The sequence below is a fragment of the Chlorocebus sabaeus genome, chromosome 5, assembly GCF_047675955.1.
Source record: "Chlorocebus sabaeus isolate Y175 chromosome 5, mChlSab1.0.hap1, whole genome shotgun sequence".
NCBI lineage: Eukaryota > Metazoa > Chordata > Mammalia > Primates > Cercopithecidae > Chlorocebus > Chlorocebus sabaeus.
The window spans coordinates 52,657,336-52,677,909 of NC_132908.1; the positions used below are offsets into that span (position 1 = coordinate 52,657,336).

General features: G+C 47.0%; 1 protein-coding gene across 3 annotated transcripts in view; it reads right to left on the reverse strand.

The window, feature by feature from the left end:
• Window positions 1–300: 300 nt before the first annotated feature.
• The window catches only part of LOC140711675 (liver carboxylesterase 1-like), a 33,095-nt gene continuing 12,821 nt past the window's right edge, over window positions 301–20,574 (reverse strand). For all 3 annotated transcript variants that reach the window (XM_073015384.1, XM_073015383.1, XM_073015385.1), the window contains 9 exons: window positions 19,762–19,869; window positions 16,325–16,429; window positions 13,550–13,588; window positions 9,620–9,760; window positions 7,671–7,751; window positions 7,260–7,407; window positions 3,013–3,144; window positions 992–1,064; window positions 301–684 (listed from right to left, as the gene is read on the reverse strand). In XM_073015384.1, the coding sequence (XP_072871485.1) occupies window positions 501–684; window positions 992–1,064; window positions 3,013–3,144; window positions 7,260–7,407; window positions 7,671–7,751; window positions 9,620–9,760; window positions 13,550–13,588; window positions 16,325–16,429; window positions 19,762–19,869 (1,011 nt within the window). In that variant the 3' untranslated portion in view covers window positions 301–500. The remainder of the gene's footprint in view (window positions 685–991; window positions 1,065–3,012; window positions 3,145–7,259; window positions 7,408–7,670; window positions 7,752–9,619; window positions 9,761–13,549; window positions 13,589–16,324; window positions 16,430–19,761; window positions 19,870–20,574) is intronic.

A 20,574-nucleotide genomic window follows, 5' to 3' on the forward strand; every position in this document is an offset into this window, starting at 1 on the left:
GATCCAGGCGCATTCTCAGCCTGGGCCATGTCAATTTCCACAGACAGCTCCAAATAGAGGGTCTGGATGCTACACTCTGGCCATCCCAACTCCTATCGTTGGAAATTGTTGGGGGCCCAGAAATGATCAACAGGCCCAGAGTTCCCCTGAGCACCATCCATGGCCCAGTCCTCTGGGCTCTGCTCATCCTTAGGCTAGGTCATCCCCAGTAGAGCCACCTTCCTTCTCACATTGCCTATTTCATCATCATTCTGTCTCTGAGAACAATGGATTAATCTCCAGTATAAGACACAAGCATTATTTTGGGCTTCAAGAGATACTTTATTCCCAAAGCTGAGGTCACAAATACAAAACTTTCTCCTTCATGGCCTCTGCCCCCTGCCCCCCACCACCAGACAATTCCCCAGCCACGGTAAGATGCCTTCTGAACCTGCAATCCCTTTCGCAAAAGACCCCAGTCTTTGCTCTTCCAGGGCCCCGAGGCTGGCTGGATCTTCTATTCATAGCTCAATGTGTTCTGTCTGGGGTGGCTTCTCCACCGCCATCTTGGCAAAGAGTTTGGTCCAGAAAGCCACTTCCTTGTCCTTCAGCTTCTGGGCCGCCTGGGTGTTGGCACCAATCTGCAGGTACCCTTCCTTCTGGTTGTACTCTGGCCAGTGGGGCAGCCCTTCCCCATTGGGGTTTCTGGAAACAGAAACAAATAGAATTGCCCCAAAACTGCTGTGTGTTCCCAACGATCTTCTGAGATGTGCGAGGATGCCCAAGTTATCACTGTCAAGAGGCTTGTATACCTCCCGAGATGGAGAGCTCACTATCACAGGGCGGCCTCTCCATTTGTAGAGTGCTCTCATTGTCAAAGTGCTATGGTCACAGGGTCAGAAGTTTGATCACTAGAACCTTAGAAGCTGCCCCTTCCCAATAGGCATGCCCCGCCCCACCACACCCCCACCCATCTTCAAAAGTCCTGCTCTGTCTTTGCCAAGAGCCTCACCCATTGCGAGCAAAGTTGGCCCAGAATTTCATCACCATCTTGCTAAGTCTGATCTCTTCTTCTGAGGCACCCTCTGTGGGGAAGAAGAAAAAAAGCCTTTGTGACTGAAAGTGTGGTCCACAGAGCTGCAGCATCAACATCACATGCGAGCCTGCTAGAAACATAGTCTTGGCGAATGCTCCACACCCACTGAGCTGAGGTCTGCAGTTCTAGAAGATCCTGGTGAATTTGTGTGTACTTTACCTTTGACCATATCTGACTAAGGGCTCAGCAATGGGCATGCGTCATTCCATGTGCTGGCTGCCTTTGTCTCCTGTGACCCTTGCCTGCCTCCTCCCTGCTCAGGGTCACAGGCAATGCCACACCCCAGGGTTTCCTCTATGGCAACCCCACCTCCCAGGGTTGCTCTCTCTTGGGTCTTTTCTCCCTCCCCAGCACACACCCACAATTCACATTCTGGAAAACAACAGAACTGCAAGGCTCCTAAGCATGCACAGTGAGATGCCCAGAGGCGCTGGTGTGTTCTGAGCAGCTGCGGGGTGAGTTCCATGTGATCTGTAACTGCTGAGAGTTAAGGTTTAGAAGACATTGTGAAAGCACTTTTAAAAATAGTGTGTAATGTAAAATGTACACTGTATAATGTAAAAATATTGTCTAAAAATAAAATCCTAACACCCCCAGCTGACTGAACAGACCCTCTCTGGGCTAAAGGGAGTCCAGAAAATCCTTCAACTGTGTTCCTGCCTGGGAACGGACAGGAGGTCAGACACACCTCATAATACTCCCTCTCTTTTGTGGTTTAGACACTACTGACCAGCATCAGCAGTAAAATAAAGGTCATCATTCTGACAGAACACACGCTTTGTGGCAATAAGACATCAAATTAAAAATCAGACCTAAGGCCACGTCAGGCAAGGGTTCAGGCCTACATCTCCACCCTTAAAGAATCCACTCTGTTCTCACTGCCACGAGGTGCCTCTGTTTCTCTGGCAGCTAAACAAGCATTGGCTTGGAGTTAAGCAAAATGAAAACAATTACAATGGCTGCAGCTGGGATACGCAGACAAACAGAACCCTGACCCTCCAGTCTTAACTACGGCTTTGATTGCATAAGAGACTGATTTCAGTAACTTTCTCCAGATAAAAACATCACCAACCATGCACTGGACCTGGCCGGTGTACAGAGGCTGCTCACTTGCTGGGCTTTATGTCCTGAGAAGATCTTTGGACTTATAGGCCCTAATTATAATATATTTAAATATTAGGTCTCCACCACCAGGTGAACACGGGCCATGTTACATGCATTTTTAATACACATGTGTCAGGACTGTCTTCATGAATATCCATTGCTTCCCCTGTAACTTGTTGAACACGTATGTTTAGTCAATCCGTTCACATAAAGCTCCTACACAAACCCTCCTCATTTGATGAGCCTGTGTCTGGGCTTGGCCAGAGGCACCTTCCCAGCCTGTGGGATGGCCACCTTGCTGACTATAAATAATAGTTCACTATAAATAAAGACTAAAAATAAGTCTCCTCTCATATTCCAAATTCATACATCCTGTGATTTGTAAATTAACAATTATTAAATGTATTAAATTTAAAGGTTTATGAGTTTTTGTTAGAGACAGACAGAAAGACAAACAGACACACATTAGACCTGACTCAGGGTTAACACCAATTTTAACCTCATCCTCACTCATATTCTCAGTGCTCCTTGGAGAGGGAAATTGGTTGGTGGCTTCTCAACCTAGAGCAGGGCCCTGCATGTGTCCTACCGCCTATCTTGTTAATGACACAGCCCAGGATTCTGAGTGTCTGTGCAGAGGTCACATGAATACACATCCCACCTCACATGTGTTAGAGTGGGAGGAAGCCCAGGGACTACCCAGTGATGTTCAACCCTGTTATAGAGAATCAGGAAACTAAGACAAGGAGAGGAGAAACTTACTGAAGCCCCCACACCAAGACTGGAACCCAGGTCTCCTAACTCCAAGCTCACGGACAGCAAGGACCCATTACCTTTTAAAAATGGGGCCCCAAAGACAGAGAAGAGCTCGTCACCATGGTCTCCTATTACCATCTTGGGTTTCATGTCTGATGAGAAGCTTGGATGATACTGAAACTCATACATGTAGGTGGGCGCTCCAGCATCTGAGAAGACAAGGATTCATACTCAGCTCATGTTGTCTGACACACACCTGAGGCTACCAAGGTCTCCAGCTCTGCAGGAAACCTCTGGCTGTCAGCACAGTAGAGAAACAGAGTCACAGGAAAGCTCAGTGATGTGCTCCAGGCTGCATGGCTGGTTGACGTGGAACTGGAATTTGAGCCAGATATTTGTTCAATGAACAAATCTTTAATGAATGAATGTGGAAATCCGGGGTCAATTCATTTAAAATAACTGCCAGTGCAGGGACCCTGACTCAGCCTCATAAACCCCTTTGCCTGCTGATGAATTCTCACAGAAGAAAATCTCTCTACATCTGGTTGCACTGGATGCAATTCACTGATAACAGTCTCACATTCATTCACTTGGACGCCATCTCCACCCTGACAAGTGTCTTCTGTTTTGCCTCATTTTGAGCATTTCCAGTGTTTTCCTCACCCATCCTGAGAGGACTGAAGCAAATCCAAGTTGCGTGTCTGAATGTGAGGCTATTTAAATACAAACATAGGCAGAGAGGGAACAATCTGCCTCTTGTGTCTCCGGAATCTGCAGCGCTCACTGCTTTATATCTCACTGTCCCCATGTGTCTTGCTGCCTGCCTGGCCTGGGAGTGTTAGGGCGTTAAGGCATTAAAGTCCTGGCAGAGAAAAGAAGGGGCTGACCAAGGGTGATGGCCTTGCCTCTCCCCTGTCCTCTCTCCTTCTGCTCTGCCTTCCTATCCCAGCAACGAAGCTCTCCTGTCTCAGCCCCAAGAAGTGGCCAGTTTCCCAATGATTGGCTCATTGGAGCCACACACTGCTGCCCCTTCAGGGCTACCTCTTGGGCTGCCCGGCCCTGTGCCTCAGCACTTTGCATTGGTCATGATACCCACCGAGAAGTGACACTAAGAAGGAAAGAGTCAGGGCAATGCCAGGTTGGTGGAGAAAATTTACAATGTCTTCCCCTTTGGGTACAGTAAGAAATTTGGAAAACAAAACAAAAACAACTAGGAATAATTAGAAGAGACAAAACTATGGAAACACATAAAACCAAACTAGGTATCACTCATAATTCCACTACTTGAGGCAAGGGCTATGTGTTTTTTGGAATTCCTTCTAAAATTTTTCCATATCCTATCATTTAAAAATCCATTTTAACAATCAAATTTAGAATATCACTTGTAACTCAACCACTCAGAGAATGCTTCTTTTTGATTTTAGCATATCTCTTATTCACGTATATAAACTTGGGATGATATTATATACAATATTTTGTAGTATATATATGTCATATATTATATACGGTATTTCGTAGTATAAATATTTCCTTTTTAAATGTGTTTGTATAAACAGGATCTCACTATGTTCCCCGGGCTGGTCTTGAAATCCTAGGCCCTCACAGTCCTCCCACTTCAGCCTCCCAAAGTGATGAGAGTATTGGCATGAGCCACCACCTGCAGTCATCATTTCTTAACATCCTTAAATATTCATCCACAAAAGGATTTAACAATGGGAGCTCACGTATCCCTAACTTCATGCCCCACCCGCACATGTCATTTCAATGCGAGAATGAAGAAGAATCTATTCACTCATCTTTGTCAGTCTCCTTCACTGCACCCTCGGCTCAGCAGGAAGCGTGCTTGGGAAGATGCCATCCTTCTGTGGCTCTGTAACCCACCTGTTAAATGGCTGCTTCAAGGTCAAGCAAAACTTACTAAAGAGAGGGTTTGACCTCACCTTTGCCCCTTGAAGATTTTCCAAAGAAACTCAGAGCCAACCATAGAAGAAAGAGCTTTGGAGAATGAGAGAACTTATTATAGGTAGCATGCTGCCGAAAACATACTTTGTAAAACTCTTTGGCTAAAGCCATTGATATTTATACAATTCTTACAATCACAAGTCTTAAGAGGAAAGTAGGGCACAGATTTGGGTAATGACAATTTGGCACAATAAGAGAAACAGAGACAATGAGAGGGCTAGTCATGAAAGACATGCAGATTAAAACAGGCTGATGTGCTTCTTGTTGGTGGGGAAGGCATATGAAACTGGCAGTCTTATGTTAATATTTAACCTTAGCATCCCAAATGAGAGGGAAAATTAAGAGATCCACATTCTTATGCAATGGAATGCAATTTTGCAGTATTTGCTCAGAGTTCTAAAACATTTCTATTGTCCAGCATAGTTATTCGCTTCTAAAAATAATCCAAAGAAAATTGTTAGACATGTGGTTAGAGACTTACGAACATTAGGCTGAGCACAATGTTATTGTAGCATCAGAGTGTGAGCAGCCAGGCTAAATGCATAATGGGATAGGAATATTAAAGTCAATTTAATACAGCCATTCCATGGAAGAAGGAATGCTTTGATGAATTTGTATCAACATTCAGAAAATCCTCACAACATAGTATTGTATGAACAAAAGTAAAATATAAAATTGATTCTTAAAGTATAAAGGACATGCAAAATCTTTGGATGAAAACACAAAAAATTTATACCACTTGCCTCCAGATAGTGGAATTACGAGTGATACCTAGTTTCTTCTTTCAGTGTTTCCATATTTTTGAAACTTTCTATAATTTTTATTAATTTTATATTCAGAAATGTTATTTTTATCAAAAAGTGTGAGACAGGACAATAGGGGAAAGTTGATAATATCTGTGTTGTCCTGGGAAAAAACAAAACAAAACGCTGAACTCAAAGTCATGGGAAATCAGATGAAAAACAGAAGTTCAGTATTGCTCAAACCATCAGAAGATGGAGATGCGAACATTATATATAGATCAGATGCAGAGCATGGGGCAAGGCCAACTTTAAGAAAGAACAGATTCAGCTGCAGTGGTCCTGGTTATAGGGTTTAATCAGGACCCTGTGAAGAAGTGAGAGTTATGAGCACCGGCCCCCTCCTGTGCAAACCAGTGTCTGGGCACCTGTTAGATCAGCTTTAGCTAGTTTTTATCATGCTTATGAAGTTCCAAATTTAAAAACCCTTCCAGGATGGTTAGAGAAAGGACATCTCCTGGCTTGCAGGCTAGGCGAATGAGAGCTGGAAGAAAGAGTCCTTTGAGCCCTCTCTAGTTGGCACCCAGGAAAGGACACTGGTTGAAGGCTCTTGCATGAGTTGTTTATTCCCTCTAGATGAGCCTACGTATCCCTAACTTCATGCCCCACCCACACAGCCTTGGGTCAGTGGTAGAAGGTCCTGCATAGACCCTGACGTGGACCTGTGCTTGCCCATTACTGCACACACCGAGATAGAAAAAAGCCAGTCTCGGACATTGCCATTCTTCAGACCACCTCCCCCACAGCCGCCCTGGCTCCTCCTTTTGGCCTTATTGGTCCTGGACAATCCTCCGGATCCCATGCAGGGCTCCCACTTTTTATCCAGCTCCAATACTTAACAAACTTGTTTGCAGCCGGCTTGGACCTTAAATACCTTCAACGACTCATCTTTCAGTGTTTGTCCCACAGCCGCCCAATGTCTCAGGATAACTCCAGGCTTGGAGCCCTTGCAGCAGATGCTGTCAGTGTCTCACCAATATCCCCTCCTCCTGGTCATGCCAGCCTGACTTCCACCTCCAGCATCTGTAGCTCCTGACCTGAGGCCTTTGTCTGGTCACAAGAGACTACTCTGCCCTTGTGTGCAGCAGGTCAAAGTCACAGGCAATAAACAACTCCTTGCAAGAGCCTTCAACCAATGACAAGCAGAAGCTGGGAGACAAATACCCTGTCTCCCTTGCCACTCAGCTGGGATGCCCCTGAGCACTGTATTCTCCATGTTTCCTTGAGTTTCCCAGCTCCAGTTGTCCACAGTGGATACTCCCTCGGCAATGCATCATGGATTGGATTCCATCTCTTTCCTCTCTCACTTCCCCACATCCCTACTGCTGTTATCTGGGAACATCACCTTAAAAAACCACTTGCTTCTGGATTTTTTTTTTCCTCACAGTCTGCTGCTGGCATAAACCAAAATCAGACAGCATCTCACACCATGCCATATGGAATCAGCCTTTGAAATCTGACCCTCAGCTATTTCCAGGTCTGTCTATGCTCGGAGGTAGGCGGGTCAGATACAGAAGCTGGTGGGGTCCACGTCCCTCCCCTGTTCAACCTCTGGGACTCACCTCTGTGGTGCCGGGCCACAATCACAGACGGGACACAAAACACCACATCTGCTATCAAGTCCAGGAACAGGTCTTTCTTTTTGACAGGGTCATCTGTTCCTCCTAAGTATTTCTCAGTGGCTTCTGGAATCAGTTCCTTAGCAATGTACTGAAATAGATCAATAAAGTGGCCACAATCCCCTGGTGAGTGATGCTGCTTCTCTAGCCCACTGGGAAGGCCTGTCTCAATGGTGAATCTCAAAAGCCTTGTGCAACTCCCTGCTAGGGTGGAAAGCAAAGTGGGAAAGGTGGAAAGATGGGGGAAACCCTGAGGCCCCAGTCTTCTTTTGCCTTTTAATTGCTATACGATTTGTGGCAACTCATTGTCCCTCTCTGCGTCTCAGCCAATTCCTATGATTCTTAGACACTTACAACAAGGGGATAGGACTTCCACAAGAGTGACATGGCTGTCTTCTGGTCCAGTTTCCCTTCGGAGAGTGGATAGCCCATCGACTGTTAAAAAAAAAAAAAGTTAAGCATTTATGAATTGTTGGGAATTAATGAGAAGGAACAAACAAACTGACCAACCGACCAAACCAATGCAGACTGAAAGTCCTCTAATTTGGGGGGCTTTTAAGGACATGCGTCTTTTCTGAAATGGGCAAAATCAATTAATCAAATGGGCTTATATCCAGAAACTCAAGCATTGCAAAGATTACGAAAAAAAATTTTTCGGAGAAGCTGTGGCAGTATTTTGCAGTGTGTGTGTGTGTGAGAGACAGAGACTGGGATCCCTATAGTGGTCAGTGACATGGAGAGCCAAGGTTTCTGCCAGGCCAATGTGGAATGGAGGACTCTGGAGAAGAGGATGTAGACCTCCCAAGTACTGCCACGTATCACATATGACACTGAAAGCCTTAGATCCTGCCTTCATGGCTTTGATCTTTGGTAAAACCTCTGAAATTCTTCTGAGGGGCGAACTGCACATCTCTATGCACATAACAATTCTTCCCAAACCTCTGCACTCAGAGACTCGACCAAGCTCTAGCATCGCTTATAGCAGCTTAAGGCTGTGTCCCTAGAATGACCCCAGTAGCCTTAACATACCTGCCTGGGAAGGCTCAACCCAGGACAATTTACTCTGCTCCAGCCAAAAACTGGACAGAAGCAGAAAGGCCGCTGAACCCAATTAGAGCAGTTACTTTACAAAACCTGCAATGATAAACCCTTTCTCTGCCCTTTGGGATGTGAATCTACCACCCAATCCTGTTTCCCTGAGGACCTGAGAGCCTTCTCTTTGCAATGCAAACATTCAGGGAGCTCATTCCTGATCTTCCCAGTCCCTGTGGAAGGAGTAGAGGCTGACTTCAGTGGTTTCTTCCTGCAGTCTAACGCATGGCTTCCTGTCCTGAAGATAAGAGAAGTTTGTTTCTGCCCCAGGTGAGCCAGGATGAAGACATCCAGGTGGCCTAGCCACACGGACCAAGCCCCTCCCCACAGACCACAGTGTGTTTCCCTTGGCACACCTGGCCTATGAAACATTGCTAGGCTTCTATTTCGGGGATGTGAGTCCTGTCCATGCTGGACTGTTTTCCCTATTGCAATCATGTCACTGAATAAACCCAACCTACAACTTTAACCAGGGTCAGCTTTGTTTATCTTCAGCTGGAAGGAGAACCCTTCTTTACTTTTAGAAGTTAATCACTTTTTCCATTTATTTGTTTCCATCTTTTATTTTAGGTTTGGGGGTGCCTGTGCAGGTTTGATCATGGGTAATTTGGGTCTATAGAGTTTGCTGCATAGATTATTTTATCTCCAGGTATTTATCATGGCACCCGATTAGGTAGCTTTTCCATCCTCATCTTCCTCTGACCCTGCACTCTCAAGTAGACCTGATGTCTACTATTCCCTAGAAGTCAATAGTAACTCAAGAAGAAGCCACTTTCTTTGGATATTTCCAATGAGATGATGAAGAGCATGAGTGATTTTCGGAGGAACTATGCATAGGCAGCCCGAGGTGGGAAGCCAGGAAGCCCCTGACTGACTGCCTCTCTGTACTCCTCAACTCCTTTCTCCTCCTAAGCCCCCTCAGTTTTCCCATCTGCAAAATTACTTTCTCTACTGGCCCTCCCAGAACAGACACTTCAGGATTCTTTAGGAAGACAATCAGAGAATATAGGAAGAGGGAATCCCAGGGCTCTGAAACCCAGGTGACCCCTGTGCCCTCCTGGAGAAGGTTTCCATGGAAATGGCAACACCATCTGAAGGGAACAGCTGCCTGGGACTCAGAGTGGGGCTCAGAGAGGAAGCACTCCTGGGACCAGAGATAGGAGGGCTGATGGGGGTGGGTGAGTCCCTCCAAGAGGCCTGCGCCTTCTCACCGTTGGAAGATTCCAGCCAAATTCTTGCTTGTTAATTCCGACCATGTAGGGGACAGTGTGAAACTTCCTTTCAGCTTGAAGCTCTTCAGGTGTTTTCGGCAGCAGCACCCCATCAATCACGGTGGTAAACAAAGGGTGACTCTGGGAGAGAGCAATGCAGTGCCTGTGATTCTGTCCCTGGTCACACCCATGTCCCCAACTCTACCTGTCCGAGGGTGAGACTGGTACCACAGACCGGCGTGACTATGGGCCATGGCTGCACATGCTCAGGGTCCTAACTTAAGGGGGTAGGTCTCTGTGACTCAGGGGTAGAACTTCAGGCAGAGACTGACACTGGTCAGGTGATGAGGCGAGGAAGAAATCTTCACTCAGATTGAAATATATGTATTATCTATATAAAATCACATGCCTATATATTTCAATTTGAAGCGCATGCATTTTCCTCTCTCTATCCACAGTTGATTTTTGGTAGTCCTGGCAGTTGCTTCCGATAAAGCTCCCATGAGTGCTGAATTAGAGAATACAGAGTCATCACTCAAAGGGGAAATACCGGGTTAGGCTCTTGCAAACCTCTGGCCACAACATTTTCATCAACCTTCTTTTTTGTGTGGGTTTCTGTTGAAAGACACTTCCACAGCTCCATCCCACACAAGAGGTGTTACTTTAGCCCTTTCCATCACAGCCTCATGTTTGAATCGGCCAATTTCCTTCTCCTTTTTCTGAATGTGCTATTTTGTGGATTTTTCAACACCGAATGCATGGCCAGAAACACGGCAGCTCCTGCCTCACCCAAGCTTGTCTCACACAAGCACCTTCCCCGTAAGGCACAGCACAGCCTGCTTAGCTCAGGAATGCCAGAAGGCCGCGCTTCTCTTGGGGCCACTCTAAACAGTGACATCACCACAAAAAGCACAAAAATGCAGAACATATGGCACTAAATAGACCGCGAAGAGGACACTTGTTAGCATGAGAGTTGAAAGGAGAAGACAGAGGTGGCCTCGCCGGATCTCAGATGGAACGTGCCCATCGTGCAAATCCACCTTCCCCTGCTCTGTGCCTGCCTGTGTGTGACCATGAGAGTGCCACCAGTATCGATTTGGGGGTTACAAGGACATTTTAGCAAGCAGGTGAATTTATAAATGCAGAATCCATGATTAATGAGGAGAGATGTTGCTATCTAGCTGAATTTAAACAAGAGCTGTTACTGATCCATGGGTGGCTTTGAGGAGGTACTGAACTGTCATCACTCAAGGAGCCTAAACTAGGACTTGATTCCCTATTAGAGAGAAAATCATTAAGGAAAGAATCAGTGATGAACTCACAGTATATTGATCCATGTCTTAATTTTAGGTTTTACCGTTGATGAATAATTTTTATAGTGTCACAGATTAGAGAGAGCCTGACTCACGTGTTGCCACCAGGGCAGCTGGTTCTGGGTACAGTTATATTTTTATATTTCATATTTAGTCACAGTGGTGTTAAAAACGGAGCATGGACATTGAAAGCAGATTAACACCATCTGAAGCCTGGCTCTGCTACTTACTGGCTGGGAGTTTCACCTGTTTGGGCCTCAGTTTTCTCATCTACGAGGTGAGTTATTATGAGGATTAAATGGCTGAACACATGTGAAATACTTAGCACAGCATCTAGTGTCTGGAAGAGCTGAATGAATGTTAGGTATTACTTGTTAGCAGGGTTGCTGCGGGTTCCTCTCCTAGACCCCAATCCTCTGTGCCATCTTCCCAGTTCCACGCTCCATGGGCTGTATTTCCCTCCTGGAGATCAGATGGAACTGGACAATTCCTAGCCTTTGAGACCCTATGGCTTCAGGGACCTTTGATCTGCTCTACAAAAGCCAATGATTGATGAGCTAGTTTGGGCTGCCTGGGGGAGATGTTCTGTGACAGGGACCAGACCCAGCTGGACAAGGTACAGATCGTAATTCAATAAAGCTAAAAATACAGAACAGGATTGGGGTGCAAGTCTGGCCTCCTTAAGAGGCTGTCCAGTTCAGGCAGGCCTGCCCTGGGAGGGCAGCAAGAGGAGCAGCCTCTCTGGAAGGAGATGCAAGTCAGGCTACGTGGAGGAGGCGCTGCCCGCCTGCAGTGGGCTCTGGGCACTGAATATTGACAGGCGAGGAAAGGAGTGAGAATTTCTAAACAGTGGGAATCGCATGAGCAAAAGGACACAGGTGTCTCTGTGCAGGGTCAATTCCAGAAACACCCAAGAGTTCTGGGCTTGGAGAAATGCCATGTGGCAAAGTCTAGAGGGAGGGACAGGTGCAGAGCCTACCTTCTGCACAGTCCGGCACACAGTGAGCATGCAGGTGTGCTTTGAAGGACTAACTCCATGGAGGGAAGGGGATTTATCTCATAAGGAATGTCAGGCTTTTAAGAAGTGGGGGTGACATCCTCTAACTCTGTTAAGGAAGGCGAGTCTGGCTGCACCATGAGACATGGAAATGGGGAGGGAAGGTGAAGTAGAAGATATAAAAGTTGAAGAGAGAGACAGGAACACCCCAGTTGGACAGCAGCCATGCAGAAGACTGCCATCAGCAACAATGACAAGTGATTGCCGCTGTCCACTCAGAGTTTTCAAGTGGCTGCCCTGTGTGGGCAGGACCTTGCTTGTGTCAGAAAACTCAGGGCATCTTCCACTCCCCTCTCTTTCTCACCCGCTGCATCCTGTCCATCAGCAAATCCTCTCAGCTATTCCTTCCAAGATATCCAGACTCCAACCACTCCTCCCATCCCCACTGCCACAGCCCTGTCTAAGCAGCCAGGAGCCCTGGCCTGGATTATGGCAACACAGAGGCCGCCCAGCTGGTCAACTGCATCCACTCTGCCCCTTTCCTACAGTCTATTTGAACACCAGAGGCAGAGACCTTTGTGAGATCTAAGATCATGTGACTCCTCTGTGCAAAACCTCCAAAGGCTTCCCATCTTGCTCTGAATCCAAATCCAACTACTTTGAATTCAGTACTGGAGAGTACAGTTGGTCCTCTCCAGCCAGACTGGCCACTTCCTTCAGGGTCTTTGCAGTGGCTGTTCCCTCTGCCTGGAATAGGCTTCTCCAGGTTTCCTGACAACTGGCTTCCCGCCTTCTCCAGAGCTTGGCTCAAATGCCACCTTCTCACTGAGCCCTGATCTTGCTACTTCAGTTGAAACCACCTGCAAACTTTATCCCCTAATGCTGCATACCATCAAACAGAATACACACTTGATTTGCTTTTCTATTGCACTCTCCCTGCACTGTAATGGAGGGTCCCAAGAGGGCACTGCTATATCCCCAGCTCCTAAACAAGTCCTGGCACATATGAAGTGTTTATTAAGTCTTTGCTGAATGAATCTCATGTACTCCTCCCAAGACCTTTTAAGGAGAGTGCTGAGACCTCCAGGGAGGCAGCATAGAGGACAGGATTGTAAGATGCTGCAGAGGTGATGTCACCAGAAACAGTCAACCCACTGGGAGGTGGGGGTGGGGGTGACGAGAACGGGAGGATATGTTGGAGTTTCCTGTGTGCTGGGAGGAGGCGAGTGTCCTTGGACTGAGATTCAGGCTTCCCCTCTCCATGCCTAATCATCCTTGTTATCTCTGCCTCCTGATAGTGGAAGGTTCTGGTTCAGCCTCCTCCCATAGTGCCATTATGGGGAGTGGAAAATGTAAAAAAAGAGGAATGGGCAGAGCCCAGTGCATGCAGGGGTGAAGCCTGGGAGCACTGGACTGGGAGTCAGGAAAATGGGTTCCAGGCCTGCCGCTAGTCCTCCTGGCTGTGTTACCCAGGTGAGTCACTGCCCCTCTCTGGGTCTCAGTGTCAAGCACACAGGAGTTACTATAATTACCCAAGAGAGGATTCTTTCACTCACAGTTAATTGGAGCTTAAAGGTGCTAAGACTCAAAACCTGTAATGGAGAAACAAAAGGTCCTTACCTCTCTGGGGTCTCCATGTAAATCCAGGGAGAAGAACATCTGTGAAGACAAAGGGAGACGATGTGGGTTAGAGCCTTCCTAGGAGAACACTGACCTGGGTGACTGGGACAACAGAGGTGTCAGGTTCTCCCTCCTGGTGCCAAGCTGGCTGGGCCGAAAGGAAGTGGGCAGGACTCTGGCTCTGCTGGGCCTGAGCACAGGGTGAAGGCATAGCAGGGAGGGGTAAGCACCAGCATGGGAAAGATGGGCCAGGGACTCTGAGCCAGAGTCGATGGAGCTCTGGAGAGGACGCCCGCTCGTTGAAGCTGACTGGCCCCCCATCCCTCTCCCCTTCCTCTTCCCCTGGGAAGTACTCACCAATTCTCTTTCAGAGACCTCCTCCTTCCCTCATCACTCCATTAATTCAGATACCTATATGTGACCCAGGGGGCTCCATCTCCCTGAACATGAATATTAGTTCCAGGATGGGCATACACCCATGTCAATCCAATAGAGTTTACCACAAAACTTCTGCAGGAAATGTTTAGTAACAGAGTTTCTAAGTAGCTAGAACATAAGTGCCGTAGTCTTTAACCTTCCCAGGAGACATATCTGCCTAAGAGTAAAGCCAACACAGAGATGTGCAAATCTGAAGGATAGAGAATGGTAGATTTTCGATAATATCCTGTGATCATCTGGATCCAACCATGCCTGAAGCCATCTACTCCCGAGATTTTCAGTTTACACGAGAACGCTATCGCAACACATTTCTTTTTCTGTTCAAGGCACTTGGGGGAGTTTCCTCATCTCCTATTAGAAAGTCCTGACTCATACGAGCTCACTGAGACTCATCCTACCCCATGCTTCTCCTTGGTGTGTGTTCACCAAGATTACAGTGACTGTAGTGTTGCACTGCTGTTCCCACACGTCTGACCTGTGCTCAGGACGTAACCACTGCAGGTTCCTCAATTAAGGATTGTTGTCCCACTAGCCAGGAGAGTGTGTGTGTGTGTGTGTGCGTCTTTGTGTGTGTGTGTCTGTGTGTGGGTGTCTGTGTGGTGTGTGTCTCTGTGTGTCTGTATGTCTGTGTGTGTTTGTGTGTGTGTCTATGTGTGTTTGTCTGTGTGTCTATATGTGTGTGTACTGGAAGCAGGGGGTAATCATGGAGGGGCTTCCACAAGATCTCAGAAAAACTCAAAAGGGTGTCCCAGGATCTTAGGGATGGGTTCCCCAAAGACTCAACTCTTCCCTTTTAGTCTGAGTCCTCTGATGCCACATGCAGAATTGCTGGGATATTTCCTTCCTTCCAGGCATTAGAAAACAAGTGTGTTTGAATTCCTTGAACACTTTGTTCACTTAGAGTCTGAACCAAGACCTAAGCCCCAAGAACACATTGGACTCAACCCATGGAAACACAAGCAGAGTCCAGTGGTAGAGGCTGGCCCTGAGACCCAGGAGTAGCCAAAGGTCCAAGGGAAGAATCCAGGGATCAGGCTACTCTTGTGCTTGGAATTCACACTCTTCCCCCTCAAAGGCAATAGTTTGCAGTGTCCCTGGGTGCTGTATCCTCTGGATGTTTCTCCTGCTGGGCTTCCCTGTGATGACAGACTGCCATGGCCGTCCATCAATCCTAAAGGTCCACAAGTCCTAATATGTGAGGATGGCAGGGGTGGCAGAAGATACTCTACAGGCGCAGTTGTGGGTTCTGGGTTCCACAGTGTTGCCTCTGTGACTGATTTGAACTGTGACATGGGGCAACTACAAAATTCATCTGTTTTTGTTACCTCTATTAAAATGGGCACAACGATCTCAAAGCTGAGTTTCTCAAGAAAGACAAGGTGGAGTCAGGGTTAAGGGCATGAACTCCCAAATTCCGCTGTCTGTTCTCAAACCGGGCTCCTCCACCTTCCCTGTGAAGCATCCCTGAGGACTACTGTGAGCGGGGAATATGTCCCCTTCATGTCTGTTTCACTACCTCTAACACCCACCCCTACATACTGAGCATGGATCATTAGAGGGAGGGATGGAGTTGGTCAATACATGAGGTACAATTGAATTGGATGAATGCATGAATAGATGGGTGAAAACTAGCGGATAGGTGATAACTGGATTGTTGGTTTTGGAGGAATGGGTAATGGAGTGAAGATATAAGGTGACTGGATGATCCATGATTGGTGGCTGGATAGAAAAGAGATAAATAAAAAGTTATGAACAGGTTGATATAGATTGATTAAAATATAACAGTGAATTGGATGAATTAGTGAACAGATAGATAGATAAGAAGATCATAGTAGATGGATTAATGATTGAGTGGCAGATGACTATCCTAGAATGACAACTGAGTCAGAGTCTCAGAAAATCTAGAAAACTGGACCACCACCAGGTCTAATACAGACAGTTTCTAAGTCAACCAAGATACATTGTGACATCTTTCTGAAAATCTTTGAGCTTAATATCTCCATCCTCCAAAGTCAGGATGATGACGTCCCATGGGAATATTTGTAATGTTTAGTTTCTCAAAAATACATCTGAAAACTAGAACTGCAAAATATTAAATTTTGGTCAAATATTAAATTTGGTCAATTCTTTATCATGCTATTTTTGGACTTTTCTTTTTTTTACATTTGTGCCATTTTACAATAAAAAAGGACAAATTAGATTCCCCATTCAGATACTGACACTCCTGAGAGTTGACAAGTTGTCACAGGTAACTGTCCCAGGGAAAGAGGACAGTTGAAATGAAGAAGTCTGGAACCAAGTTTACAGGGTTTGGGCTACAGGAACAGGCACACCTACTGTTTTCAATGTCGTCTCCAAGAGCTCCTCTTCCGTCTTCTGTCGCAGGCAGTGAACCATGACAGCTGAGGTGATGGTTTGACACCCAGCAGCGATGGCAAATTTCTGCAAAGATCACAGGCAGTGGTAGAGTTCAAGAGTGACATCCCTTCCCTCCATCAATGTGGAAAGTGGCGTTCTACCCCAAGCCCACCTTGTACAAGTGGCAGGGGGCAGCAGAAGATACTGTAGACCCATGGGTGTGGGTTCCAGGTCCCACAGAGTGTTGCCTCTCTTACTAATCTCAATTGTAACATGGGTCAATTATGTAATCTCTCATCTCTGCTACCTTATCTCCATTGCAATGGACATAATGATCTCAAGCTGAATGTGTCAAGAAAGACGAGGTGGAACTGGGGTAGAGAGCATGGAATCCTGAATTTCCTTGTCTGCCTTCAAATCCTGGCTGCTCCACTTACCAGCCACTAGGCCGCAGGCAGTCCACCTGATTTCTCTGGGCCTTGGTTTCTCCACCCATGGATGGGAATAATGACTGCACCTACCTCATGAGTTAATACATGTAGGAGAGTGCCGTGTCTCCCACACAATAAACATGTGCAGAATTGCAGGAGGCCTAGATAAGATGATTCACACAGAGGCACTTCAGAAGGTAGCGAATGTGCTTTAAAAGTGAGTTCTAAGGATAAATAAGATGTCGTCCCTTGTAAGACACAGTCGGGGTTTCTCAGCTGAGTGAGGCGTCTGTGGCACAGCCAGAAGTTTCCAGCTGCACATTTGTGTACTAGAGTCGCAAGCAGTAATCAAGCATGACTCTTTAGGGCACAGGTTGGCAATGTGCCCATCAAAGGCCTAATAGTAAATATTTGAGGCTTTGTGGGCCACGTGGTCTCTGCTGCAACTTCAACACTGCTGTTCACATGAAACACAGTCATACACATGAGGTAAATGAATGGGTGTCACTGTGTTCAAAGAAAACTTTCTTTATGGACACTGAAATTTGAATTTCATGTAATTTTATGGTTCATGACATATTATTCTTCTTTTGATTCTTTTCATTAAATATTATTCTTCTTTTGATTCCTTTCAATCAACAAAAAGTTTTTTTCAATAAACATCCTTAGCTCAAGGGCCACGCAGGCGTACATCCAGATGTGGCCATGAGCAATGGTCTGTTCACCTTTGTCCTAAGTCAAGCCACAGAGCAACACCAATTAATGCACCAAGAACCTCTTTCCATCTTTAAAAAAATGTAAAAAATATAAAAATTATAAAGCTGTCCTGAGAGAGAGGCTCCCTTCTTCCTGTCCTGGGGATTGGGGTCAGTCTGCCCAGCACACTCTGGTTTCCTTCTTTTCTAAGAGCCCAGGGACATCTAAGCAAAGACAGGACAGTGAGCCTCTCTCCTAAGTGACCTGGAATTGGGGCGGAGAGCTGCTAATGTAAAAACGCTCATTTTTCACAACAGAAAAGACAGCCTGACTACTTTCTGGAACCAAAGGAGAGTCCTTAAGCTTAGGGGCAGATAGGGTGCTGATGCAGACTGGAAGCAAAGTGCAGCCAGAAAGAAGGGCACAGAGGGAGAGCAGGCAGGCTCCATGGTGGGGAGGCAGGGCAAGTGCACAGGCCGCCAGAGTCTGGTACAGGATCTGGGACAGAATCAATGCCCAGGGTGTTTCTCGAGTAAATAAACAGGGAACGGGAGAAGTAGAGGGCAAGAGAGAGAAAGACATTCAGAGAGAGAGCGGAAAAAGAGTAAGACAGTCTAGGATTCCCATCATTGTGTAATTTCTGTTTCCTGTTTTTTCACAAAGCTCAGCCTCATCCCAGACCTCTATTTCCTTCAAAAATTAATTCTACTTTTATAAAGAAGATTTTGAGACAAGGTCTTGCTTTGTCATCCAGGCTGGAGTGCCATGGTGCAAACACAGTTCACTGCAGCCTATACTTCCGGGGCTCGGGTGATCCTCCCTCTTCAGCTGCCCATGTAGATGGGCCCACAGGCTTGCACCACCATGCCCACCTTAATTTTTTTTTTTTTTTTTTTTGTAGACACAGGGTCTCACTTTGTTGCCCTGGCTGGTCGCGAACTCCTGGGCTCAAGCAATCCTTCTGCTTCGGCCTCCCAAATTGCAGGGATGACAGGCAAGAGCCACCGCACCAGGCTAATGCTTCTTCTTGACTTAAGTCGGGTCAATGGGCGACTGTTGCTTATAACAAATGAATTCTTAAAAAGTTCTCAAAAATTCTAAAAATTCTTGGCATCCCCATTTTCTCTCCTCCTATGTACTAGCCCTTTAAATTTGGATGTTGTCCTCAAACAAACTTTGATATCTACCGAAATCCTCCAGGTCACTGGCTCCAGTGGGCAATCCTCAGCCTAGGTTTGGATTCCTATTGATCACCTCTCCTCTCCCTTTGGCTTACAACCATTCTCCAGACGATGACAAAATCCTTGCCAGGGTCCTATATATTGTGGCCCCTGCCAACGATCCCACTCTCAGTACTTGCTATGTTCCCCCTGCTCTCCCTGCGCTGGCCCCGTCGACCCTGTCTCTCTCTCCCCCTTGTGATTGGGATGCGTCCTCCTGCCACAGGACACACACATGTGCTGCTCCCACTCCCTGGACATTCCTTGCTCCTGACTCATTGGTCACTTTTCCAGCAAGCCTTCCCTGGTAACCTCTTCCTGCCCCGGGACTCAAAGCTCTCTTTAGATTCTGCTGTGGCAGCAAGTACCTCACCTTCACTGCTCTTGTCATAGGTGACACTTTGTAATTGTGTGATTCTGTAACTACTCATCTATTCCCTACATTATAGCAGAAGTTTGGGGAGGTGTTAGGTGTTTGGCTAGAATGCAGAGCCACATAAGGCCATATAGTGTCCACATTTCCTCCACACGGACATCTGGCTTTGAGCCAAACAATGACCTCTGCACACCTCTTGTTTTTGCCTTCACTTATTCACCTAGTTTTGTTGTGTGAACAAATGAATCAACGAGTGAATTCTCCAGGAACCAACCCTGGTTATCACGCGTTCAGTGTGGAACTACTCCAGACTGACAGCCCACAAGTGGGTCCACAGGACTCAGACCTTGAGAGACACAAGACACCATCACTGCCCAACATGGCACCAGGCCCTGGCATATAGGAGGAGTGTGGGCACTGACAGGGCACTGTACTGCCTGCTGAGCCATGAGCTGGAGTCCCAGCTCTGCCCTGATCACCTGCTGCTGTTGGCAAATCCCTTCCAAGCCCTGTGTCGGTTTTCCCGGCTATGAAACTGGGATGCTGATCAAGATATCTCCTCGCCCTTCCTGCTCAGCCATTGATGTCTCAGTGATTGTAGAAGAACATTAACTAGAACCCACCACAAGAGAGACCCCTGAGGATTCAGGAGCACAGAGCCAAGGGGGTGGGGGTATCCAGCGGGAGACCTACCTCAGCCAAGGGCTTGACATCACCTTTCTTCACCAGAACAGCAGTGAGGGCCACGCCACTCTCAGAAATGGCCCGGTGGAAGAGGTTCTTTGCCAATGGAGACAAAACCTGAGAGCAGAGTGGAGGGGAGGAGAGTTCATGCTCAGGGGTAGGGTCAGCGACTTGGTCGCTCTTCCAGGCTACATCAAACCACACTATAAAACCGACACAGGATTGAAGACTCCAGCAGTGGGCTGACCCTCTGCCCACCTCGAGGCAGGCAGAAGGCTTCCTACAGCTCCTGGCACCACTCATCTGGTTTTTCATCCCAGCTCCCCCAGTATCTCCCACACCCAATCCCCCACCCCACCAGGACCTCTCACACACCTAGATTGTGTCTGTGTCCCACAACCCCTGCCCCATTCCTCCCCATCCCCGGCTCCATCCCTCCTTCCTCTAGCCCGCCTCTCCTAGCCTACCAGGCCCAACAGTCACAGAGACTGCTGCCTCCTTCTTGGGCATGGACCAGCCATCAGACCACCCCAGAGGAATCCCCAGCCTGCTCAGTGTCCATGTCCCCTCCACAACTAGTTCTGTTTTAACTAAACAATGACCTCTGTCCACCTCTTGTCTTTGCCTGCCCTCACTCATAATTTATGCCTATCCCTACTTCCCAAGAGAAGGGATGTGAGTCCTTATGTGAAAACGAGTGGGAAGGAGAGAGAGAAAGAGAGAGTGAGCTCCACCAAGGTAGAAGAGGAGAATTCCACCATTGTAGGCTGCAACTAGAGATTCATATGGCCCTGGGACACTAAGCTGAGATCTGAGCTTCCT